Below are 23,958 nucleotides of genomic sequence, written 5' to 3' on the forward strand. Positions count from 1 at the left end.
AGGCGGGGCCTGAAGCCGATGGACAGGCATCTCGGCCTATTGCCGCGGCGAGCCGACTGGCCTAGATAACCGTCCAACCAGAGGCTGCTCTTGCAGGATCAGAGCGCGCTCTGCAAGCAGCAGCCCCGCCCCTGCGAAGAGTTTGGGGGCCAGGGGGGAGGGATGGGCTGGCGCCTGGGCCAAGAAGGGCTTGCAGTTAAGGGACAGCGAGTAGCTTGGGGGTGTGGAGGATGTGTTCTGTCTGGGACGGGGTCTCCTCAGCCATCATCCGCCTCCCGCAAGGCGGTATGCCCACTCTTCCTTGACCTTCCCATTCTACAGACTCCCAAATCTCTACACGTTTGGATCAAGGCTGGCATTTGAACCAGAGGCTGTGTCAGAAGTGTCGGAGCTGCGGAGCTAGAGAATGGGAATTGCATCCCAGCAGTGGGGGGCTCGGCTACACCAAGACTCTTAGAAGGGCAGGAATCCAAGGAGCCTAAGCTGACCCTCCCACCCTGGCCTGCTGTTCGCTTGTGGGCTCAACTTGCAGTTCAGACACTTGCCGCCATTCCTTCTACACACAGTAAGTACTCAACTCTTCGCCTCAATGATTTGTAGGCACAACTGGCCGTTTTAGAGGGTAGGTAAGGACCATGAACTTCAGAGATGCTGGTGTGTACGGCTTCCTGTGGCTGCTGGCACGACTGTCTGGACATCTTAGAGCAGTGGAGAGCACAGGAGGAGTCCAGATCTGAGCCGCGGGAAGGAAATTCCTCCAGGCCAGCCTGAGGAATTAAGCTAGCCAGGGAAAATTCACAACGCACGAATTTTCCAGATTATGAAGAGCTGGGACTCAAGGACATCCGGGCTGCGCGCCAGGAGTCTTGGCTGAGGGCGCGGAGAAGCTGCCAACCCGCTGCGTGCCAGCTGCCCGTCTTCAATGAGGGCGGCTGAAAAGGCCAGCAGCCAATTCCCCGGACTGCTGCCAGAGTCGTCCCCACCACCCTGGGGCGCCCTCTACCAGTGGCCGAGGCGGAGAACTACAACTCCCAGAAGATCAGGGGGGGACAGAATGTCATACACACGGCAGGAGATTACACTCGCTCGCCCCCTCCTGGTTATTTTGGTGAACTACACGCCACTGAGGACAGAGTCTCCAGCTTATCGTCAAGCGCAGGCGTGGAACTACAACTCCCAAAGTGCCCCGTGGCAATAGGTGGAACTACATTTCCCAGAAGGCATTGTCAAGGAGCCCAGAGTGTAGGAACTGAAGTCGACCCGGACGACCAGGCCAGTGACCCGCCACTGGACATGGCCTTCCTAGCCCGGTGCTTTGGGGGCCAGGCCTGCAGGTCGGTGATCCTGTTGAGTGGCAGGTGAGCGCTCCAGACTGGGAACAAGGGTGTTCTCCAGACTACCACGCATACTTATGTCGCGCCTTTTGTATACAAGCTGTTTTGTTGCCCTGCCCATTACAAAGGCGGCTCAGAAAATCATACAGCGTACATTCTCAGGTTTCACGGTTTCTCTGGACCCACAGGTATCTCCAGTCCAGGGTCTGGATGGGACTCCCGGATGCCTGGTCCCTCTCCCTGCAGCAGGTCCGAGGCCGCACACGCGGAAACGAGTATCAGCCGAGCAACATCAAGCGCAAGCACAAGCACGGCTGGGTCCGCCGGCTGAGCACGCCTGCTGGCGTGCAGGTCATCCTCCGCCGCATGCTGAAGGGCCGCAAGTCCCTGAGCCACTGAGGAGCGCCATGCCGCTGTAAATAGACTCAGACGCTGGTCGAGTTGCCCGAGGGCGAGAAGTTGGGGCAAGTTGAAAGTGGGGACCTGTCCTTTCGTAGGTTTTTAGACGAATCCCCGTTCCTCTGCTCACCGACCACCAGCACCTGCGATATCTCGTCCGTTTTTGTAAATATATTTGAAGGTATCTTTGCAAGACAGGCTCATCCACCCCAACGTTTCCAGCCATTCCAAAGTATTACCGACTTGCTAATAAATATTCACGTTTCTTGGAGCACTACGTATCTATTAACCTACAGTTCTGGAAAACTGGTCAGGGGTCAGGGATCTTGGGGCCCCTGCTTGACCCCAGGACTTGGACAAGGCCTTTAGCTCCTAGGTTATGTGTCCCTCACAAACAAGCGCTAGCTTCTGTTTTAGCACAATGGCCCATCTGCAGTTAGTAACTAACTGTCCTCTCCTTTTAAGGTGTGCATTCCTGGGACTGAACTTAGGTCAAGGAGTCCTTCACCTGCTGAGTTCTGTCAGCAGTCCCTGTCTTGTCATGAAGGGCCCCTTGATAGGTAATGTGGATTTAGAGCTGGGGTGTTGTGCACACAGGGGTCAGATCTGAAATAGAATCATAGGGACCACAGGACCCTGAGCAAGAAAACCCTCTTGTCTTGCCTCTGACAACAAAGCAGCAAGAAAAGCTTCCTGGAAGAAAGGGCTGGTATTGCAGAGGGATTGGATAGGGGCAACTACCCACATAGGTGGGGAAAGCCAGAGGGACCTGGAATTTGGACCCCTGAGGTAGGACTAAAACCTTGGTCCTCTGGAGAACTACAGCAGATGTTAGAGCAAAATCTGACACTGCCCACCTGTCATCCCCACAAGAGTGCTGAGTAGGAGAGGAGGGTCAGGAGTTCAAGACCATTGTCATCCACTCAGTGTGGCGTTGTCTTAGATTGACCATGCATTTTACATCTATGCATTTTACTTGTGGCTTAGTTTGGATTCTACCGGAAACAGCTGGTGGAAGAAAGGATTCCTGTCTCTGCCCACAGTACGTCTCTGAAGAATGTCAGGCAGGACCTGTGGCAGGAGCTTATGCAGAGACCATGGAGGGAGCCGCAGGACCTGTGGCAGGAGCTTATGCAGAGACCATGGAGGGAGCCGCTTACTGGCATGCTCCTTACAGCTTGCTCAGCCTTTCTTATAGGAACCACCATCTCTGGGATGCCACTGCCCACAATGGGCTGAGCCCTCCCCTACAATCACTGATTAATAAGACATATATCCAGGCAACTATGGCATACACCTTTAATCCCAGCCCTCAGAATTTGAGGCTAGCCTGACCTACACAGAGAAACCTTGTCTTAACAGAATAGACAATGTCCCACAGGCTTGCCCTTAATTGAGGCTCCCTGCTGCAAGGGCTCTAGCTTGTATCAAGTTGGCATAAAACATTATCCAAGAGAGGCTCAGTGAGTGAATTGTTTATGGTGCAAGCTTGAAGACCGGAGTTTATATCCCCATACTCAAAAAAGGCCAGACATGTCAGTGGCCCCAGCACTTGGGAATCAGTGGTAGGCACATCCTGGGGGCTTGCTAGTCATCCAGTCTAGCCAAAATAGTCCAGTTCCAGGTTCAGTGAGAGACCCTGTCATAAAATATAACTGAAAGGGCTGAGGCCATACCTCTGATAGAACAGTTAGCTAGCTTGGAAAGACCCCAAGTTCCATCCCTGCTGATACACGCTTGAAATTCCAGGTTCTCAGAGGCAGGAAGATCAGAACAAGATCATCCTTAGTTACATAGCGAGGTAAGGGCAGCCTGGACTTAATGAATTCCTATTACAAACCACATGAGGGCCAGTGAAGTGTCCCAGCATATAAGGGCACTTGCTGGTCAATCCTGCTGACCTGAGTTGATCCTGGGACCCACATGAAGGCAGAGAGAGTGGGCGTTCAGTAGTGTTCTCTGCCCTCCACATTCACCACTCACACACAATAAAATTTAGTAAGTAGTTCAGGAAGTAAGGTAGAGGCCATGGAGGAAGACACAGCGTTAAGCCCTGCCTACACACCACAAGCTGGTCTGTGAAACTGAGGCCAGCCTGGTCTGCAGAGTGAGTTCCAGGGCAGCCACGGCTGCACAATGAGACCCTGGGTGCATATGTGTCACTCCAGCACTCAGGAGGCTGAGATCTACATCCTCAGTGAATTCCAGGTCCAGCCTAGGCTACACAGACCTGTCCCCAAAACATAAAATTAGGAGGCTGGCCAAATGGCTCAGCTATAAAAAGCTCTTATCACCATCCCTAATGACCAGAGCTTGATCCCTGGACCCCATAGGATGGAAAGGACTCTAAAGAAGTTCTCCTCTTTACATGAAGACCATCGTGCACACATACACACGCTCATAATTGTTAAAATTGTATGTAACTTTTTTTCTTTTGAGACAAGATATAGCCCTGTGTAACATTTGCTGCTGTCCTGGAACTCTCTCTCCCTCTGAAGACCAGGCTAGCCTCAAATTCTGAGATCCATCCACCTCTGCCTCCTATGTGTTGGGATTAAAGGCATGCCTCCCCACCCCAGCTTCCCCCGTTTTCCTCTTATTTATTTATTTATTTATTTATTTATTTATTTATTTATTTATTTATTTATTTATTTAAAGACTTGTTTATTCATACAGCGTTCTACCTACATGTATGCCTGCAGGCCAGAAGAGGGCACCAAACTCATTATAGATGGTTAGCTGGGAACTGAACTCAGAATCTCTGGAAGTGCTCTTAACCTCTAAGCGGTCTCTTCAGCCTTACATTTCTTTTTTTTTTTTTTTTTTTTTTTTTTCCGGAGCTGGGGACCGAACCCAGGGCCTTGCGCTTCCTAGGTAAGCGCTCTACCACTGAGCTAAATCTCCAACCCCCAGCCTTACATTTCTTAATAAGCCCATGTTAGCTCTACCTAAAATAACAAAAGCCTCACTTCCGTCATCCTAGGAATTTGGGAAGCTGAGGCATGTTTAAAGTCAGCCTTACTATGAGACCTCAAAAAATGAACTGTAGGTTAAGACCAGCCTAGGAGGCTGAGAGTTGGATGGACTCCTTACAAATGAGCCTTTCCGGGGACATCTTAGAAAAGGTGGAGCCATCTCCAGGAGCAGAGCCCAGCCTCATCGCTGGCGAGCTGTGAAATACAACTCCCAGGAGGCATCGCGCGGGCCTCGCCCACTTCCGGATCTCAAGGCCTTACTTCCCAAATCCCGGGCGGGGTTTGATCCTTCAACCGAACTCGACGACGAAGGCGGAGATGCAGAGACCAATTGTAACGCGAGCGAGCACCGGCCGGCCAATGGGAGCGCGTCGGGCGCGGCCGCCGTGAAGGGCGGGGCCACCACGCGGGCCAATGACGCGCGGTGCTGTCGCCATCGGCGTGAGCTGCGCGGCGGCTGGAAGTGGCTGTGCGGCGGCGACTGGGAAGGAGGCTGCGGCGGCGGCGGCGGCGGCGGTGGCCCGGGCGGCAGAGGACGCGGACGATGGTGAGCGCGGCCGTGCGGCCTCCCTTACCGCCCGGCATGGCGGCACGGGATCCTCCACTGTCTCAAGGCTCCCCGCCCGACCCCCCTCTCTTAGCCCAGGCCCCGCCCCTCGCGTTGACCTGTGACCTCCGACCCTTCCCCCGACCCCTCCGTGGGCTGCCCGTCGACCCCACTCTTGACTCTCTCTGCGACCCCTGACCCTAGGTATGCTACCAGGCCCTGACAACTCATTCATTTCCGGGTCGCGACTGTCTCTTGTCTCCCCCTCCCGGAAATCGCTTGGGGTGGGGTGGGGTCCCTGGAGACCCCCCTCTCTGAGCTGTTCTTCGACATGACTCCTCGTGTTCCGGGCGTTTGAGGTGTGGGTCTGGGTGCATTGTAGGGAGGGGTTTGTCACTGTAACATACAGGGCTTTGTCACTAAAGGAGGTGCGACATCGCGCCAGACCCGTTTCCCAGGTCCCTACCCCTTTCTCTCCCTTTTGAGCTCATACTTATTCTTAAAGAGAGAACACCTTCTTCTCCCTGTTTGCAAACTGAGGGTGCCCACCCCTTAGGATGGGGTATCAGCAGAGGCTAACACAGGTACCTGCCCACAGATGAGCTGGGGGACATTCTTCCCTCCTCTCCCCCAACCTTCGAAAGGTGATCCCTGTGACCAGCTGGGAGCTCAAAAACCTGCTCTGTGGTCGTGGCCTCCATGTTGTTTGGGATTGGAGCTCCCACCTGTGACCTGAGGTAGTGGCCACCCCTCACAGTTGGGCAGTGATGAATCCAGACCCCATAGGCCAGCCCACACCCTGGAGAGTAGGTAGTGAACCACACAGAAGAGATTCTAGACAGAGTCGTGGCCGTGAGGTCTCTGGTTCACCTCTGCAACCTCATTCACCACACCAAAAATCTGCTCCTGCCATCTTCTAGAAGCCTGTTCCAGCATCCCTACCTTTTCCCTTCCCAGTCCTTTGGCCCTCTCTAGTTAACACAGAATCAAGTTTCAAAGACATCATTTTGTCTGCTTTCAAACGTAGAAAGCATCCTTGGACTCCCTGTGGTTAGTCCTTTCAGGAGCAGCAAGTGCCCTGCTTTGTGACCTCACCCCCACCTGCCTAGCCCTTTCCTAGTGTTCTCTTCCTCTGGCTCCCAAGTCCCTTCTGCCATGGCACCTTTGCACCAGCTGCACCTCTCTGCCGGTGGCATTTGGCTGTTGGAGCCCGGCCTACCTTGACCCCAGTGGCTCTTGAGGGAGTTGGCGTCTATGGCTTGAGGCCTTATTAGCTCACAGTGGGAGGTTCAGACTTCCTCTAGAAACACAGGCAGATACATACTCAGGCCTTGACCAGAGGGATCTCTGTCCCCGGTTTTTGCCTTGACTGCCTTGGCTGCCTCTCTGAACTGTACTTAGAGGTGACTGTGAGTGGCCATGAACAGGAGATTCAGCCTAGCAGAGTGGTCAAACCCAGCCCCAGCTCACCTGAGCAGCAGCCGCGTATTTAATGTGGAGTTGGGGTCTTCTGTGAAGTCTGCCCAGTCCCAGTCTGATGCCTTAGGGAGGCATAAGTATGCTGGCCTCGTGGGGTCTACCTTGGACACAGCTCAGGCAAGTGGCTTGATAGAGTGGGAAGGTTGGAGGGTGTGTCCCTGACAGAGTAGTGGCTCGCTATGTGACAAACTAGAGAGATCAGAGTGGCCAGCACAGGTGGGGAGCAGTCAAGATCGCTTAGTTGTTTTGAGACAGAGTCTCCCTGTGGAGCCAAGGCTAGCCTTGCACTCCCCTCCTCCCCCCAATCTTGTTGCTTCCACCTCCCAGGTCCTAGGAGCCATGACAGCCGTGGGGGTCATAAGTAGGACAGGGTCTTTTCTGCATGGCTGCTCCAGACTAGCCTGGACCCCAGACTAGCCTGGCCTCTGCCACCAGGCCACACGTAGCACCCTCTGGGCTAATGGCCCCAGGCACCTTGGTTCTGGAGCCCCACCCCCATGGTCAGGTCTGTAGCCCTTATCTGGCCTGGGGGTGTGGGGAGGGAACATTGGAACCTGCACCCTGGGGTGGTCAGTAGTGCTCCTGGGACAATGAGCTGGCGCCAGGTCAGCAGGTCAAGAGGCTGAGGACAGAGACACTGAGGCTGCCTAGCCACATTCCAGGCCAGCAGAGTGGCGGCCATTGGCGCAGCACCTCTGCATTACCAGAAGGCCCCAGGCCTGGGCCTGAGGAATGTCCCAGGGAAGTAGTAATGGGGCCTGTGCACATGCCATTGCTCCCTGGCAGGCACATGACAGCACACAGTGACACCTCCCAGGGTAGGGCATACTAGAAGCCACAGACCCACAGATTTGTGCGGCTCTTGTGCTGCCCCTCTAGACTGAGTGACATTTGGTGAGTGAGTAAACATCCTGGCCCAAGTGAATCGGACTGATGACAGTTATAGAGCCCTTGCCACAGCAACCTTCTGTGTGTATGAAGTGGGACACCCCTTCCCAGGCCAGGCTTGGGGATTCCCCAGAAGCAGGGCTGCCTATCCATTCATACGCACCTGCAACTTTAGTCCACGCTTTTGAGACAAGAGGTTGTGACCATGGCCTAGCAGCCCTCAAACTGACAGACCCTCCAGTCTCTGTTCCTAACCCAGCCGAGCTGGAATAGCATGTGTGCACCATGCCCATCTTCTGAAGTAGCCTCTCATTACACATACACGCACGCACGCACGCACGCACGCACGGTTGTTTTGAGACAGGGTCTCTGTAGCCCAGGAAGGTTTGGTAATTGCCCTGTCTTAATCTCATGAGTGTTGGGATGACAGGCAGGCACTGCTGTGCCTAGAGGAAGTTTAACTTTAAACAGCTAATAGCTTCAGAGAGAGAGAGAGCGCGAGCGCGCGGGAGTGCGCGCACAGGTAAAGTGTGTACAGCTATACCTCATGACAGATCCACCTGGTGAAAGGGAGAAGCGTGCGTGCGTGTACACATATACACACCACACACACACCACACACACACACACACACACACACACACACAGTGCCACCATACACCTTCCCCCATACACAGCACCAGATGGGTGTGCCCTGGTCTGCATTGGCAGCCTCACACCCACCCTGTTTCCAGGCAGACTTTCTGAAAGGCTTGCCCGTCTACAACAAGAGCAACTTCAGCAGATTCCACGCGGACTCCGTGTGCAAGGCCTCGGTGAGTGTGGGGCTGGGGGTGGCGTCACTGCCCTGAGGATGAGGCTTGCCAGCTAACCCACCGCTCCCCGTCCACAGAACCGCCGTCCCTCAGTATACCTGCCGACCCGAGAATACCCGTCAGAGCAGAGTGAGTACTGGAGGGCTTCGCCTCCACACAACTAGAAAGGGCCCATGGAGGGTAAGGGGTGATCCTGGAGACAGCCCACTGTACCTAAGGCAGCAGACACTGGCTCTCCTCAGCCTGGACTGCCTTGCCCTCTCCTGCTATCTGCATATCAGGATTATAAGCCGGGGCTACCCTAGCACAGCAGCACATGAAACGGGCGAGGTGAGCCCACCTGCTATCCCAGCTCTGGGTGCTGAGGCAGCAGGACCAGAGGTTGAAATGTGAGTTTAGATTCCTGGAGCTGTGTGAGAGCCAGGAGCCTTGACTGAGGTCTGTGGTGGGAATCTGTCCCCACCAGGCAGTCTAGGGTCAGCCAGCCTCCTGCAGCAGAGAATGAGGGCTCAACAAGGCCAGGGCCAGGCCAGCACCCAAGGTTGATCTCTGGCCAAGGCCACGTAGATGCTCACAAACTACAAGCCAAGGACTGTAGGTGTGGAAGTGGGAAGGGCCGTGACTCTCTACAGAGCCTGTGGGCAGTGCTGTCCAGGCCCTGTGTGTAGGTGAAAAGGGCCTGGTGGTTTAACTGGTAAAGAGTCTGGAAGCCAGGTGTGGTGGCGCATACATCTAAGCCCAGCACTCAGGAGGCAGAGGCTGGTGGAGTTATGTGAGTTTGAGGCCGGCCTGGTCTACAGAGCAAGCTCCAGGACAGCCAGGGCTACATAGTGATACCCAGTCTCAAAATAATAAACCTCACAGTCTGAGGTTCAGGAGATGACTCAGCAGGTATAGGTGCCCACCACCATCTTAAAAACCTGATTCAGTCCCCAGAACCCACCTAGTAGAGGAGAAAAACAACTCCTCCAGGTATCCTCCTGCCAGTGTGTACGCCCACCTAGCACAGCAAGGCCATCCATGTGCTCAGGGTTAGCGCTTGCTGCTGCTGCTGCAGGAGACCCTTGTCCAGACCCCAGCATCTCACTGTGCCTCACAAACACCTGTGTCTCTCTCCAGCTCCAGAGGATCCAGTGCCCTCTTGTGGCCTCCTGGGACACATGCACACCACACACACACACACACACACCAGACAAATATAAAATGATCAAAGTAAATTTTTTTAAAGATTTATTTATTTATTTTTAAAGATTTATTTATTCATTTATTATATATAAGTACACTGTAGCTGTCTTCAGATATACCAGAAGAGGGCATCAGATCTCTTTACAGATGGTTGTGAGCCACCATGTGGTTGCTGGGAATTGAACTCAGGACCTCTGGAAGAGAGGTCAGTGCTCTTAACCACTGAGCCATCTCTCCAGCCCTCAAAGTAAATTCTTAAAAACAAAATGAATCTGTTCTGGAAAGAGGGCAAGGCTCATGCGTAGCATAGTTCCTTGTCGTGGGTGAGGCCGTGGGTTCTGTCCCCAGTACCCAAACCTCACTGTTGCCTTGCATTTCTTCCCTGCTGTCTCACCGCCTCGGATGGGCCCTAGGAATAATACAGAAGCACATGGGAGGCCACCTCAAACCCAGTGCTGGCCTGTGTCCTGGAACCCGGGCTCCATTCTTGGCACTGAAACCATGCTCAGACAGGCTGAGGAAGGTCCGGGCCTCAGAGCCTAAGGGTGGGGCAGAATTGGAGCTGTGTACTCAGGAGAGAATGCCAGTCTTCCGACTTCTAAGATAGAGGTGCTGAATTTGAGCCCAGTTTCTGTCAAGGCAGGCCAGGAGGCCAGGTGGAGGTCAGAGTCTCACCCTCTCTCTTTGCTTCTCAGTCATCGTGACAGAAAAGACGAACATCCTCCTGCGGTACCTGCACCAGCAATGGGACAAAAAGGCAAGGTTCCTGCCGGGGACTGGGGATATTGGAGTGGGAGCCGTGAGGGTTGAGTAGGAGTTCTTCAGGTTCCAGGACTAAAAAGTATTTCAGTGGGTACGCTATTGGGGTCCTGGTACTTAAGAGACAGGATGAATCTGGAGCATTCTGCACTACACAGCCAGTGCCCAGCTGACCAAAAACTCCAGCCCACGTGCTACATGCCTATCACCCCAGTATTCAGGAAGCCAAGAGAGTGTTTAGGGTCAGCCTGAGGTACAACACCATGCAGTTGGGGGTTTTGGGCTTTTATTTTTGATTGTGTGTTTGTTGTTGTTGTTTTTGGTGGTTTGGGGTTTTTTTTTTGTTTTGTTTGTTTTGTTTTGTTGTTGTTGTTGTTGTTTTGACACAGGTCTCACTGAGCCCAGGATGTCCTCATACTTAGAGTGATCCTCCTGCCTCTTGACTCCCAAGTGGTGGTCTACAGGCCTATGCCACCACAGCCAATTTTAGATATTGTAAAAATACATCCACCCAGCTTGCCTGAGTACCCTGCAGGATGCTCCCAGGTGGCTGGCTGATGGCTCCCTCTAGGCCTTTGAGATAGGGTGGGTGTGGTGATTCCCAACTTTAATCCCAGCACTCCAGAGGCAAACAGGAGACTCTCTGTGTTTGAGGCTAGCCTACTCTATAAGTTTCCAGACACCAGTGCTTTGTCTCAAAAAGGTGGGGAAAGACCCAAGCCATTGGCTGCCCTGGTGCTGTCCTCACCCTTGTGACTCTCTTCCCTTCCCCCACCTCCAGAACGCCGCCAAGAAGAGAGACCAAGAGCAGGTGGAGGCGGAGGGCGAGAGCTCAGCGCCACCCCGTAAGGTGGCCCGGACTGACAGCCCCGACATGCCCGAGGACACCTAGGTCCTGTGCATCACCCATCGTCTGTCAGCTGTGTCCGCTCCCACCCACGTGTGTAAGCGCAGTCCGCCTCCTACATCCAGTCCACGCCCTCCAACCTCATAGGACCCATGTATTTATTTTCCTTGAGTTTATTTATGCTGTAACTCGTGTCAAGCATTGGTTAAAGGGACATCAGGCCCAGCCGCGAGGTGTCGGTAGATGCTTTTTAAAGCACAGTGGTGTCCCCCACCTGCAGCAAGACCTCGTCGGGGGCCAGAGCCCAGGGAGGGCTGGCCCCCCAACACACCGAGCGGCCTTCTCGCTCCTTCCCACCCACAGGCCCGGCACCCGGGTCCCTCCCGTGCCCAGGCCTCACTCTGAGCCCTCGCCAGGGCAGGAAAGAGCTGGCCCCTCTGGATCTTTCTCTTTCATCATTTATCATGGACTAGCCCGTGCTCCACGTCCACCCCAATAAAAGGACCTTTCCTACTCCACACAGCGTCTTTGCTCCACAGACTTCGGCTGGAGCTGCTGGGACCTGCAGGAACCAACCCCTGCCCAGGGTCCTTGGGGTAGGGTTCCCTGGGAGACTAAGCCCAGGACAGTACCACAGGGCAGATCAACAGCCACCCACCACTGGGCATCATATGCAAGGCCCACCAGCCTCCGGCACTGGCTGGTATCCAGCTGGCCACTTGGGAACATTGCAGGGCTGAGGTGGCCACACTATCATGAGGTTTGGGGGAACTACCTGGAATGGTAGAGTGGCTGTGCACCCTCAGCCGTGACATGGTACACACTGCAGGTATGAAGTTCTGGGGACCCCACACAGACTGTACTCTGCTTGTGAAGGCTAAGTTGTCTGTTTCCTAGGGGCCATTACTTGGCTGTGGCCCTACTGACCTATCCCTGGTAGCATCTCAGCCTCATATGGTGACTTGACAACTGCGGCCATGCCCTATTAACTCCAGGGTGACCTTATGGGGCTGGGGCTTCTCCTTGTACCCTGCCTCCGGAGGCCTCTCCTTTCAGACACATGCTGAAGTTTCTGCTACTCTCAGGTCTTGGTCCAAATTCCAAATGCCTTCCCATGATTGCCTTGCTGTGCTACCACTGTGCACTCTTGGGAGTGTCACCTGGACCACCCAGGTCCCTGCAGGCTGGCCTATGACCAGACTCGAGGCTCAGCAGGCTACTCCCCATGCAGCCTCTGTTCCGGGACCCCTATGAGTGCGCTATACTCATGTTACATCTGGCTGAGGTGTTGGGTGCCATGTGTGTCTGTTCCCAGACCAGAAAGGCTCCGAGGACCTCCTAGAGGCCTCATTCTGGAAGAACTGGGGTGCTTAGCCTCCAGCCACGAATCTAGCAAGGCTCTTTCACTGCTCTGACCTCGAGCACTGTTGAAATAGACTTTTTATTGCATTTCTGCCGTTTTACAAAAATATGACAAAATAAATTAAAAACAAATAAATAACCACCCATCCTGTGTACTTTTCTGTACTGTGGGGGTTGGGGGGTCCGCTCGTGGCCCCCATCCTGGTCGAAGGAACGGCAGGGGCGCAGCGGGGCTAGTGGCGGGCTGTGGGCCAGCAGGCGGGCTGCGCGGGGCGCGCGGGGGCGTCCGCGGGGACGCGGGGCGGGTTGTCGCCGCAGCCCCAGGGCGCGTCCCAACGCCAGCAGCCGGCGGGAGGCGAGGCGGGCCCTGCGGAGGGAGAGCGCGGTTCGCGGGGCCCCACGGCGCCCACTGCCCTCGCAACGCGCGCCCCAGTTAAGGCCTGTGACCTGCGTCCTCCGGCCGCGGCTCCAGCTCGGCGGCCGCGGGCTCGTCCCCGGCGCTCCTGTGAGAGCGCGCGCCGCCCCCGAGGGCCCCGTTGGCTGCGGGCTCGCGCGCCGCGAACGCGAACAGCTTCCCGGGCCGCGGCGGGGACGGGCCGCGCTCGGGCGCTTTGAGGAAGCGCAGGCTAAGGAAGGCGGGCAGGCGCGTGTCCGCGGGCGAGCGCGGCGGGGGCGCGCACCCGGTGGGCGCGGGCGGCCGGGTCTGCAGCGGGATGATCTGCTTCAGCCGCAGCACGGGGCCGGGCGGCAGCAGCGCTCCGGGCCGTCGGGGACGCTCGCTGCCCTTGGCCTTGGCCGCGCCGCGCTCCGCCGCGGGGTCGGGGCCCGGGGCCTCCGCGCGCGCCTCCTCGCGGCCTCCCGTGTCGCGCTCCCGCCGCGCCTGCTGCTCCGCGTGCCGCTGCCGCTCTTCCTCCTCGCGCCGTCGCCGCTGCTGCTGCTGAAAGCGCTGCTGCGCCTGCCGTTCGTGCCGCTGCGTGAGGGGCGGGAGGGGGGAGATGCTGGCTGAGCGCCAACTGCGACAAGACCTACCCCGGCCCCTAACCCCTGACCTGACCCTTACGGGTGCCTGAGGAACTGAAGATAAGGAAACTCGGTTCCGGCTGTTCAGAGAGCAGGGGATGGGGGAGACTGTAGACCTGCTGGGGCTTTTTCAGGAGAATCGCTTTCCTCCTTTTCCCTTGCTCTGTGTGTTTTTGAGAAGGGTTTCACTGTCTAGCCCAAATTCAGAATCTTCCAGCCTCACCCTCCCCAGTGCTGGGATCACAGGCATGAGCCACCACTCAGGGCCCATCAATATAAATTAAGTTACATGCGGTTTGCAGAGGTGTTTGGAAGAGGCGGACTGGCAAACTGAAGAATGAATATTCTTGAGAGCTTGTGCCATCAAGAATCAACACCCACTGTGGTGAGCGCAAGCTACAATCATCCCTTAGTATCCACAGGAGTTGGGTCCGGGACCCACAAGTATGGATGCTCTGGTCCCTTCTACAGTGGCATCCTGCTTTCTATACGCTCACACTCTCCTGGGGACTGGAGAGACGGCTCAGTGGTTAAGAGCACCGGCTGCTCTTGCACAGGAGCCTGTTTTCGCCGCCAGCGCCCACATGGCCGCTCACAGCCATGTGTAACTTCGGTTCCAGGGGATCCGACGCCCTCTAGTGGTCTCCAAAGGCACTGCATAAACATGGTGCACATGCACACATGCAGGCAAAAGACTCGTAACATAAAGTACAATTAGATGAAATAAATATAAACAAGAAAGGGATGCGTCTCTGGAAATGCCTCAGCTGCTCTGAGGAGGCACCGGGTTCCACATCTGTGGTCCCAGATAACTGAGAATGAAGGTCCGCTCATGGGTAGCAGTCCCAAACTTGGACTGAACAATAAGACCACTAACACCAAAACGAACTTTAAAAAGGAAAAAACGAAACAAAAAATAGGTGCAATGGTACATGCCTGTCCCCAGAGTCTGAGGCAGGCATTCCAAATTGGAGGCAGAGATGAGCTATGTAGAACCATAGCACCTTCTCTACACATAGAAGGAAAACGCAGTAGACCTGTACATAGTCAGTACAGATGCAAATTTGCCTTTGTTTTGTTGTTGTTTGTTTGTTTGTTGAGAGCACAGCATTTAGTCTAAGCTGGCCTTGAACCCCCCCACCCCAACTCCATGTAATTGAGGATGGGCTTGAACTGATCCTCCTGCCCCCACCCCCACCTTCGAGGTGCTGGAATGACAGCTATGCACCAGCGCACCCTATGTATGCCGTGAGCTTTCTGAGTACTTTCCATCCCAGTTGGTAGAATCCTTAAGTGCAGTACCTGGGGGTGGGGGTGCGGCCCGCTCTGCATCCTGAGGGCTTTCACTAAGACTTTAGTCTTGACTTTATTCCCTCCTGAAACCACGTCAACCTGACCCCAGCCTCATACCTTGAAGGCTTCCCGTCGCTGGTACTCCAATTTGGCCATCTCCTCAGCCACCCAGCCAGGGATGTCAGGGATGGCTGCGTGGATGAGGTACTTGACTAGAAGAGCCAAGTGCTGTGGGGGACAGACAGCAGGGGCTGCAGGCTCAGGCAAGCAAGCCTCCCCACCCTACCCCACCCACAAAGCCCCGCCCTCAGGCTCCCAGCCCCACCTCTAGCACCACTACAGACACAATGGCCGCCTCTGGGCTCAGCCAGGGGAACAGGCGCTGCAGCTGGCCACACTGGCCAATGAGGTAGCAATTCACCACGATGGCCAGCACGCCCATCGCCTCCATGACCTTCTGCAGGGAAGGAAGGAGGGTCAGGGACAGGCCCAGCGAGGGACCACCATCCCCAAGGTGCCATCCCCTCTAGGTCTCCCTGACTGGCCCACCTGCCACTGGCCAATGCTCTCCACACGCTGGCCAAAGGGCCGCTGTAGGCCAGTGCAGAGCTTGAAGGCATCACTTCGGATCTCAATCAAGTTGTTGACAAGGGCGCACAGGGCGGCCAGTGGGAAGGCAGAGGAGAAGAGGACCACATAGCCAAACTGCACGAACATCTCCTGGTAGTCCTGGAACGTGTCCTGAGGATGGACAGGGGCTCCTGTCAGGCTTGGCACTGGGATATTAGATCCCCTGGAGCTTGAGTTACAGGCTTTTGTGAGCAGCTGATGTGGGTGTAGGGATCTGACATCCAATTTTCCGATCTGGAGCTCTCTTACCTGCTGGGTAGGAACTACTCCAGTATGATTTATTTTTGGTTTTGAGACACGGTCTCTCTGTGTAGCCCTGGCTGTCCTGGAACTCACTCTGTAGAACTAGGCTGGCTTCGAACCAATAAGAGGTTCTCTGCCTCTGCCTCCTGAGTGAGGAACTGAAGGTGTACACTACTACTGCCCTTTGTTGTTGTTGTTGTTGTCATTTGTTTTTTGTTTTTCTTTCCTGGAGCTAAGGACCGAACCCAGGGCCTGGCCCTTGCTAGGCAAGCTCTCTACCACTGAGCTAAATCCCCAACCCCCCTATTTATTTTTTAAGGCAGGGTTTTCTGTAGCCCAGGCTTGCCCAGAATGTACTATATCACAGAGGATGACCTTGACCTTTTCTTTCTGCCTCCACTTCTTAGTGCTGGGAAGACAGCCGTGCTCCCCCATGCCTGGTTTATGCGGTGCTGGGAATGGAAGCCAGGGTTTCCCGCATGCTAGACAAACACTCTACCAACTGAGCCACGAGCACGTAGCAGTTAAACTATCGAATCCTATTTGATTCTCTTTGGAGTTGGGGTTGTCCAGACTGCCTTCCTGCCTCCACCTCCAGTCGCCATGGTGGCGTGGGCTCCGCCTCTCTCACCTCATACTTCTTCATGCAGCTCTCCAGCTCTGCCTGTGTGAGCTGCGGTGAATGCTCCTCCTCTGGCGGGTCGATCCACGAGGACCTGTTATGTCTCTTCTGTCTCCCGGCCGCATCGCCAGAGCCAGTCTCCGGATCTCGGTCTCCATCAGATCCTTGGTCGCGGCCCTCGCCACCCGCCCGACGAAGCAAGACGGTCTGGGGTTCTGGCCCGGGGCTGCTTGGAGGCGCCTCCGGCTCATCGTCTTCTTCGGCCAGCGTAAACACACCAGGCTCCAGCCCCTTCTCCACCATGGTGGGACTCCCCTCCTCCAGGAGGCCGTCGGGGCTTGGGCCTGGCCTGCGCCGCCCTGCGCCCCGCTCAGCAAAGCTGACCTTCTTGAGGCGCAGCCCGCAATCCAGGAGGCTTCCTTCCTCGCCCTCATATTCCTCGTCCTCATCCTCGTCGTCGTCGTCCTCCTCCTCGTCCTCTTCCTTGCCACCCCGAGGCCCTTCTGGAACCTCCCCACCTTCCCCTGCTGGCCTCCTCTCCACAGCCACCTCCTCCTCCTCCTCGGGCGCCCCGCAGCCACCGCCCAGGCACCTGCGGCTCCCCGCTCCGCCCTCATCAGCCTGGGCCTCCAAGTGCCGTCGGGGGTCCGGGCGCAAGGGGTTGAGCAAGCCTAGCAGGGCCCGGGCCAGCTCCAGGATGGTGCGCAGGCCCAGCTCCCCGCTGCCCAACCTGCGGTACAGGTGCGGCTGCAGCACCTCACGCACATTCTGCAGCAGCTGCCGGGTGATGAGCAGGGTGGCCAGCATCTGTGGGCGGAAAAAGGCCGCGTGGGACGGACGGGGCTGGGCGCGGGAGGGTCACAAAACACTCTCTCTCTCTCTCTCTCTCTCTCTCTCTCTCTCTCTCTCTCTCTCTCTCTCTCTCTCTCTCTCTCTCTTCCCGGTGCTCCTGCAGTCCCTCAACAGTAACCCTGGATGTGAGGCCGCAGCTCAGCCCCAATGCCACTACCACACAACAATCTGCAGACAGGCCAGGATTAGCAGAGCATTTTCTCCCCCCCCCCCTCCGCTGCCCAGGCATTGCCTAGTTCCCTGGGCACCTCAGTAGGTCTTACTCAGCCTGTATCAGGACCCCTTTTGCGCATGCGCCCTATGCTTGCCATGTCCCACCCTCAGCACAGCCACACTGCCCACACTGTGGGAAGGCTCGCCACCTGCCCGTACTTTGGCCCGGGCCACGAGCAGGAGACCCCGGAGGGACAGGAGGAGCAGGCGGAACCGCAGGGCCGCGAGCGGGACCAGCGCCGCCCGCAACTGCCGCTCGAGGCTCTGGGTCAGGGACAGGAGTAGCAGGAGCTGTGGAGGGACCGACCAAACAGGTGGACAGACAGATGGGAGAGGGGAACGACAGGCAGAGAAAGGACACACGCACAGACGACAAAAAGGAGAGAAGGATGGAGGACGGGAGGGAGGGGCTGGAGAGCCCTGGACCCCTTACATGGGTCCATTCCCAAGGGACCAGGGTGCTGCCCCTGGGGCCGTGCATGGGCCCTCACCTCTTTCAGGCGGTCCATGTCTTTGAGGTAGAAGCCGATGTAGAACAGACTCAAGTACGAGTTGACAAACTGGAACTGGGAGGCAGGCAGCTGGGGTCATCCTGCAGCCCTGCCTTACGATCCCCCAGCCTTCTCTCCCTCCCGCCCTCCTAGCCTCTTTGCACATGTGTGTTCACTCACCAAGACGACTTTGATGATAAGGTGCCTCTCGTAGGTGCTCTCTAGCCGGTAATTCTCTAGGGGCCGAGGAGGTGAGTGAGAGACCACCCTACCCCTACGAAGGGTTATGGGGATCATCGGGACGGTGAGGGCCTCCCCTGCTAGTACCTACCCATGTCATTTAGCCACACAGCTAACTTCTTGTAGCCCTCAGCACTCACGCTGACCAGCAGGGCTAGTATGACCTTAGGCAAGAAGCGAACTAGGCGGGGCAGACCCTTCACGCTCAAGACTAGCTCCTGAAAGGGACGGGGCAAGGTAGGGGAATCAGCAGGTTGAAGCTGGACCTGGTGCTTGATGGGCAGGGGCTAGGGCAGAGTAGGGATGAGGCGTTACCTGCAGCTGGAAGCAGCCAAGCATCAGGACAAAGACACAGACGAGACAGGCCAGGCACAGAGGCAGGCTGACAAGCAGTTGAAAGAGCAGTCGCTTCCAGGGCGGGTAGTAGAACTCCTCAGCACGGGTGATGGGGCTGATGCGCCGGATGCCCTAGCAGCCAGCAGAAAAGGCAGTGAGACCAGGGACCACACCCACTTCCTGATCATAGGAGCCCAGTTTCCCTCAGCTACATCTTTTCTCTGGCAAGAGACACTTCTCAATGCACCCTTCTTCCCAACTTCCTCCCATCCTGTCGCAAGCCTCCCTGGCCCACAAACTTCTCTGACTGTTACCTAACTAGACCTAGAGTCCCCTCCCCCGCCCCCCCCCCACACACAAATGCTCTTCCCCAACACGGCATTTCTCCTTTACAGCCTTGTTGAAAACCTCAACCTCAAGCCTCTGCCCCAGACTGACCCTGAACTGGGGACGTGGCTCCTCCACAGCCTCCCCAGGTGAGTCTAGTGTACCCCACTTGTAGGCTAGCTCTGCCCCCCTCCGTTTCCACTCCTCCAAGAACAGTGTTGACCAGATCACGTTGAAGAGAGCAAAGACCACACAGGAAACATCCCGGCTTGTCTGTAGGTAGCAGAAGAAAGCCAAGTCATCGACACCAAGTCGACTCACCAGCTTTTGGAGGAAGACTTTCTAGGCCATCCCCAGTCCTGGCCCGGCACTTCCCAGTACCTGATCAGCTTCAGTGAATGTATACAGAACAGAGCCAAAGACAGCAGGGTAAACCATTGCTGATGTGTAGAAGCCCAGCCAGGCAAAATACATAGCAATCTTCACCCCAAAATAGTCACAGATATCATCTGCCAGGAGAAAAGGGAGTCTGGGTCACCTCTAAGTGTCTCCTGGAACCCCAACCCACTCCTCAGTCACAGAGCCACACCTAAAGGCTGGTTTTCACACACGGCCTGCACCCAGGACTTCATGAGACGATTCAGAATACGCTGCTCGTGAACTGGAAACACCTGCTGTATGATGCCTCGTGCAGCCAGCTCCGGAACTGCAGGAGGAGGAGTGAGTGATCCCTGCCCCTGCACTATCTGATCAGAGTTAGCAACAAACCTTGGCTGGAACCAAAGTCATAACTTCTCTGCCTTCTCTTAAGCCCATCAAAGCTAGGGATGTGGCCTGGTTGGTAGAGTGCTTTGCTTAGCAAGCTCGAAGACCCGGGGTTCTATTCCCAGTATGGCATAAGCTGGGTGTGATAACCCATACACTCTGGAGATGAATTTGAGATGGACAGGGATGGTTGGGAGTCTATGTAGCCCAGGCTGGTCTTGAACTAATGAGTTGGAGTCGGGAGATGACAGGCATGTTCCCACCGTACCTACCAAGTGTATTTTAGAGTTTAACAGCCCCCTACTTTTCTGGATCTAAATTTCTAAGGAATGAATGACACAGGTTGGTACAGAAAGTGAACTGGTGAGACCTGCCTGGTTTTCCTAGTAGGCCTCACCACCTGGTCCATGGGTGCTGTCCATGGTCCTGCCCACACCTTCTCGGAGACCTATATAAAAGCCTAGCCCATACCACCTCATCCATGCTTGCACTAGGTGCCAGAAAGAGGCTACACTCTCTGGGTTCTTTGAGTGCTCAAATTTTTCCTAGCCTTTGATGGGTTGCCAATATGCCCGCCCCTTTGTACCCATTTTCTAACAGACACGCCCAGTTCTCTGCCAAGTGATTGGATGGAAGGCTCGCCCTGCTCACTGATTGGCTGGTCCTCCAAGAAGCGCACGTTGTGCAGAGCCTCCCCCTGCTTGGCTCGTAGGTTCTGCAACCAGAAGCGAATGATGCTCTGCCGCTCCTGTGGGGAGAAGGGTGTGAGCTAGGTACGAGGGCCGTAGGCGCAGAGACATGGGCGCAGCGCGGTCACCTGCGATGTGAAAAAGCGTAGCTCATTCTCCACATTCTCGTAGATGAAGTCCTCTTCGCAGGAGAAGCTGCGAGTGCCCCCTCCAAACTCGGCCTTCACGGCCTTGCGCAGACCCAGCTCGTCGGCCCCACGGAGCAGGCTGCGGACAGGACAGGGCATAGTGGGCTCACCGTGGTACCCTTGCTCACCATTCCCAAGCTAAGAACTATACGAGAGCCACATCTTAGGGCAAATGTTAGCACAGTTGGCCTTCAGAGGAGCAAAGAGCCAAGTGACAGGGCCAGAGGGAGGCAGAGGCAGGGGACTCGCCTCTCGTATGTGGCGGTGACAAAGAAGGCATAGGCACGCGTGTGGCGGTGGTGGCGAACTTGCACGATCAGCTCGGGAATGCCCACCCGGATGTGATTCAGCAGCCACAGCAGCGTGTGGTCATCAGTGGTGTCTGCCGAGGGGCATAGGGGCCAATGGGTCTTGCCTCGAGAGGTGCCCACAAGGGCCTCCACATTTCCACCGAGGCGGTAAAGGCTGCATCCGGGCCCACAACAGGCAGGTGTGGATACCTGGGAAGGTCATGAGCACGTCGCAGTCCTCGGTGGGCACTGTCTTCATCCATGCCTTGTGGGATACCAGGTAGCGGCCAGCCTGCAGGAGCCTCTTCCCAAATAGTTTATCTATGGGGCAGCGTGGCAGGCTGGGCTGAGATCAGGCCCTTTCAGGGACTGACTCGGCCCTCATTAGAGCTCTCGAGGGCTGGGCACTTACAGCCTCGGCTTGCTCTTCTTTCTCCTGCACCAGCCAGGCCCTTCCCCCTAGATTCTGCCTTAAGAATTTTAGTCATGGTTGAGGCCCAACTCCGCCTCCCGAACCAGAATTGATGGGATGCCCACAAGCAGCCTTGAGTACTTCTTGGTATGACAGAGCGGTCTTTAAGCAGCCACAGAGTGCAGTCCTTCCTCCCATTTCACAGGTCACCAAACTGAGGCCCAGCGACGTATCCACGGACTCAAGGTCACCCAGCCAATATGGGATTTGAACCCAGGACCCTATTGCCCTGTGTCCCTGTGCTGGGACTCTCCAGGTGGCGAGACTCACATGGAACAGGCTGGGGCCGTCAGAGGGGCGTGTCCACGTTTCTGCACCAGGGACCCCCAGTGCAGACGCACTGACCCAACCCCGCGCCGCGCTGCAGACGCAGCACCACGAGGAGCAGCCTCCCGGCCACACGCTAGGGTGTGTGACCCCGATCGGCGTCCCCTGCAGCCCCCTGGCGCACCCCGTTCACCTGTCCCGGTGTCACCCGCAGCAAACATACCCAGGACTCCAGACGCAGGCGCCGCAGGTTCGCCCTCGGGTGGGGGCCTCTTGCCCCGCTCCCCCTCCAGGGTCGCGTCCCCGGCGCCCGAAGCCGCCTCGGCCATGGCGAGGATAAGGCAGGTTAGGGGCTGCGGGACGCCCGGGCGCCGGGGGGCCGCGGGCTCATGGGGACCGGAGTGGCACCACCGAGCGCGCTGGAGAAGACAAAGGCCTCTCTCGCCCGCCCGCGCAGCCGGCCGTCCCTGTGCTCCACTTGCTTGTCGTCCCCGCCCGAGCCAAACCTCGATTCTTCTTCCCAGCCTCAGCGCGTCACTCTCAGTCACTCAGTCCCACTCGCCCGCCTCGTCTCTGGTTCTCGTCCCCGCCCGTGTTTTTTTCTGCGCTTCCTTATCGCCCGCCCACTTGGATCTCCAGTACTTGTTCGGCCCAGCCCTTCAGCCTCTGTTTACCCATCTACAAAGTACTGAGTTCACAAGGGGTAGAAACTGAGCTGGGTGTGAGAGGGAGGACCTGGCTGGGTGACATTCCCAAGAACAATACCTCAAGTACCCCAACTGGAGTGCAAGTAATTAGAGCAGGACCTGCCTGCCCCCCAGGGCCTTTGCACATACAGTTCAGGTAGACATCTTCCTGCCCTCTGCTCCCACACAACCCTTATTACCTTTACAATTCAGCCCCCATAAAGGGATAAGGATGCAGGTGCCACTTTTATCAAATAAACACAATCCTGAGCCGCTCACTGCATAAAAAAGTGCTGCTGCAAGTTGTTCTCCGATGCTGGCCTCGCACACACAGATAAATGGGATAAAACAGTCCGGGCAGAGGGCACCGGCTGGTGTGACACATTCGATAGATCGTTGGCCTGGCACAGAGCTCCCAGCCCTGCACTCAGGAGGCAGAAAGATCTGGATTTCAAAGCCATCGTCAGAGGCCACACAGCAAGTCCATGGTCACCCCGGGCTTCCAAGACACCGTGTCAAGAAAAGGTGGACAGAACTAGAGAGATGATCCCGCGGTTAGGAGCACTTGTGACTCGTCTCGAGGACCGGGGTTCCTGCACCTACACTTGCTTGTAACTCCAGCTCCAGGAGACGCTGAATACGCCAGACACCAGAACTTACACAGAGTTAAATAAAAATAAAAAATAGACCTCAAAAAATAAGTCCACTGAATTAAGTACATTTCAGATTTCAACTGTTTTGTATGTTCTGACTACTACACAGAAAGAAATGTTGCTTGTCTGAAACTTATATGTTCTGGGTGATCCTGGGTGAGAAGGGAGGCTGTCAAAAGTCCAGCTGCTCTAGAACGAAGCTACGCCTCAGGCTCTAGCCCGCCTATTTTGTCTGATACCCGACTTTTAAAGAACATTTTGTTTGTTGGGATAGAAGTAGTTTGATGAGTGTGTGAAGTCAGAGGATGGACATCCGCGAAAACTGGTTCCTTCCACCACGTGGGTCCAGGAGATTGATCTCAGGTAGTCAGGTAGTCAAGCACCACGATCCATAGCTCTGATCTCCCAAATTCTCCCACTTGGAGTGGCCCGCCCCGAAGTCCTGAGAGCCCAGGCTAGTCAGGAGACCAGTTTGTTTCTCGTTGCCCAGTAGGTAATAGGCACTTACTGTAAACGTGTTAAGATAGAACCACGGGAGATGGACAACGTCACTGTCCCTGTTTCACAGATTGAAAGTAGGGCAGATGGGGACTTGAGGGCTTTGCTACTATCCTGTGCTCAGCAGCTTGAACTAAAGAGCGCCCGCCCGCACAAGTCCAGAACCAGAGAACTGGCAGTGCGAGGGCGCTCGTGAAGCCCCGCCTGCCCCGAACGTGGAATTCGAGCCTACTCCCTCACCCCGCAATTTAGGGCTGCCCCGAGTTAACCCGAAGGTAACTCGAAGCCCCGGGTGCCTATCCCGGAGCACACATCAGACCCGCGGGCAACTGAGACCCCGGAGAGGGCGGGGAAGCCAGGGCTGGAGCCGGAGCTCGACTGGAGCCGCCTGCAGGGCTTCCTGGTCTGGGAATGGTGCTTAGCTAAATATGCTTGCCCAGGAGCAGCAGCTGGCAAAGATGGGAGAGCGGGGGTCAGTGAAGAGAGACAAGAAAGGCCAGGAAGAAACTTCCCCGAAGTTTGAACCAGATTTTTCCTGGCCTAGGGTGTGGCTTCCCCCGGAACTCATCCCCTTCAGTCACTAAGATGCTTTG

At 56.0% G+C, this 23,958-nt stretch overlaps 3 protein-coding genes across 12 annotated transcripts; 2 read left to right on the top strand and 1 right to left on the bottom strand.

The window, feature by feature from the left end:
* The first annotated feature begins 1,268 nt into the window (after positions 1-1,268).
* Positions 1,269-2,004, top strand: Mrpl34 (mitochondrial ribosomal protein L34). Its single transcript, NM_001006965.1, has 2 exons — positions 1,269-1,358; positions 1,523-2,004. The coding sequence occupies exons 1-2, from the start codon at positions 1,294-1,296 to the stop codon at positions 1,731-1,733; spliced, it is 276 nt and encodes a 91-aa protein (NP_001006966.1). The 5' UTR covers positions 1,269-1,293; the 3' UTR covers positions 1,734-2,004.
* A 3,097-nt stretch (positions 2,005-5,101) lies between these two features.
* Positions 5,102-12,736, top strand: Dda1 (DET1 and DDB1 associated 1). Of its 4 annotated transcripts, none has more exons than XM_017600246.1 (5): positions 5,108-5,255; positions 8,361-8,437; positions 8,515-8,566; positions 10,318-10,379; positions 11,163-12,734. In XM_017600246.1, exons 1-5 carry the CDS (start codon positions 5,123-5,125, stop codon positions 11,271-11,273), a joined length of 435 nt encoding a protein of 144 aa, XP_017455735.1. In that variant the 5' UTR covers positions 5,108-5,122; the 3' UTR covers positions 11,274-12,734. The 4 variants fall into 4 exon arrangements, with proteins under 4 accessions (XP_063131811.1, XP_017455735.1, NP_001128262.1 ...); NM_001134790.1 differs by having other exon boundaries at positions 5,145-5,255; positions 8,357-8,437; positions 11,163-12,736; XM_063275740.1 differs by having other exon boundaries at positions 5,224-6,855.
* Ano8 (anoctamin 8) lies at positions 12,651-22,027 on the bottom strand. 7 transcript variants are annotated; one of them, XM_039094997.2, is made up of 19 exons: positions 21,752-22,026; positions 21,000-21,110; positions 20,749-20,881; positions 20,440-20,578; positions 20,274-20,370; positions 19,447-19,563; positions 19,239-19,366; positions 18,969-19,130; positions 18,510-18,662; positions 18,286-18,412; positions 18,135-18,190; positions 17,955-18,029; positions 17,623-17,754; positions 16,408-17,205; positions 15,453-15,644; positions 15,229-15,360; positions 15,021-15,131; positions 13,038-13,560; positions 12,651-12,957 (listed from the first exon to the last, which is right to left on the bottom strand). In XM_039094997.2, exons 1-19 carry the CDS (start codon positions 21,855-21,857, stop codon positions 12,824-12,826), a joined length of 3,426 nt encoding a protein of 1,141 aa, XP_038950925.1. In that variant the 5' UTR covers positions 21,858-22,026; the 3' UTR covers positions 12,651-12,823. The 7 variants fall into 7 exon arrangements, with proteins under 7 accessions (XP_038950925.1, XP_038950930.1, XP_038950927.1 ...); XM_039095002.2 differs by lacking the exons at positions 20,749-20,881; positions 21,000-21,110 and adding an exon at positions 20,915-20,999 and having other exon boundaries at positions 21,752-22,027; XM_039094999.2 differs by lacking the exon at positions 19,447-19,563 and having other exon boundaries at positions 21,752-22,027.
* Positions 22,028-23,958: the final 1,931 nt, after the last annotated feature.

This window comes from Rattus norvegicus, chromosome 16 (genome assembly GCF_036323735.1).
Source record: "Rattus norvegicus strain BN/NHsdMcwi chromosome 16, GRCr8, whole genome shotgun sequence".
Taxonomy (NCBI): domain Eukaryota; kingdom Metazoa; phylum Chordata; class Mammalia; order Rodentia; family Muridae; genus Rattus; species Rattus norvegicus.

What these genes read in the sequence shown, in the direction of transcription:
- Mrpl34 (NM_001006965.1), top strand. Translation starts at nt 1,294, where the DNA reads ATGGCCTTCCTAGCCCGGTGCTTTGGGGGCCAGGCCTGCAGGTCGGTG. An exon ending in GTGATCCTGTTGAGTGGCAG is followed by an intron (nt 1,359 to 1,522) that starts GTGAGCGCTCCA and finishes CTGGACCCACAG; the next exon opens with GTATCTCCAGTCCAGGGTCT.
- Ano8 (XM_039094997.2), bottom strand. Translation starts at nt 21,857, where the DNA reads ATGGCCGAGGCGGCTTCGGGCGCCGGGGACGCGACCCTGGAGGGGGAG. An exon ending in GTCACCGCCACATACGAGAG is followed by an intron (nt 20,579 to 20,748) that starts GCGAGTCCCCTG and finishes TCCTGTCCGCAG; the next exon opens with CCTGCTCCGTGGGGCCGACG. An exon ending in CTTGGAGGACCAGCCAATCA is followed by an intron (nt 19,564 to 20,273) that starts GTGAGCAGGGCG and finishes CTCCTCCTGCAG; the next exon opens with TTCCGGAGCTGGCTGCACGA.
- Dda1 (XM_063275740.1), top strand. Translation starts at nt 6,675, where the DNA reads ATGAACAGGAGATTCAGCCTAGCAGAGTGGTCAAACCCAGCCCCAGCT. An exon ending in AGAATACCCGTCAGAGCAGA is followed by an intron (nt 8,567 to 10,317) that starts GTGAGTACTGGA and finishes TTTGCTTCTCAG; the next exon opens with TCATCGTGACAGAAAAGACG. An exon ending in ACCAGCAATGGGACAAAAAG is followed by an intron (nt 10,380 to 11,162) that starts GCAAGGTTCCTG and finishes CCCCACCTCCAG; the next exon opens with AACGCCGCCAAGAAGAGAGA.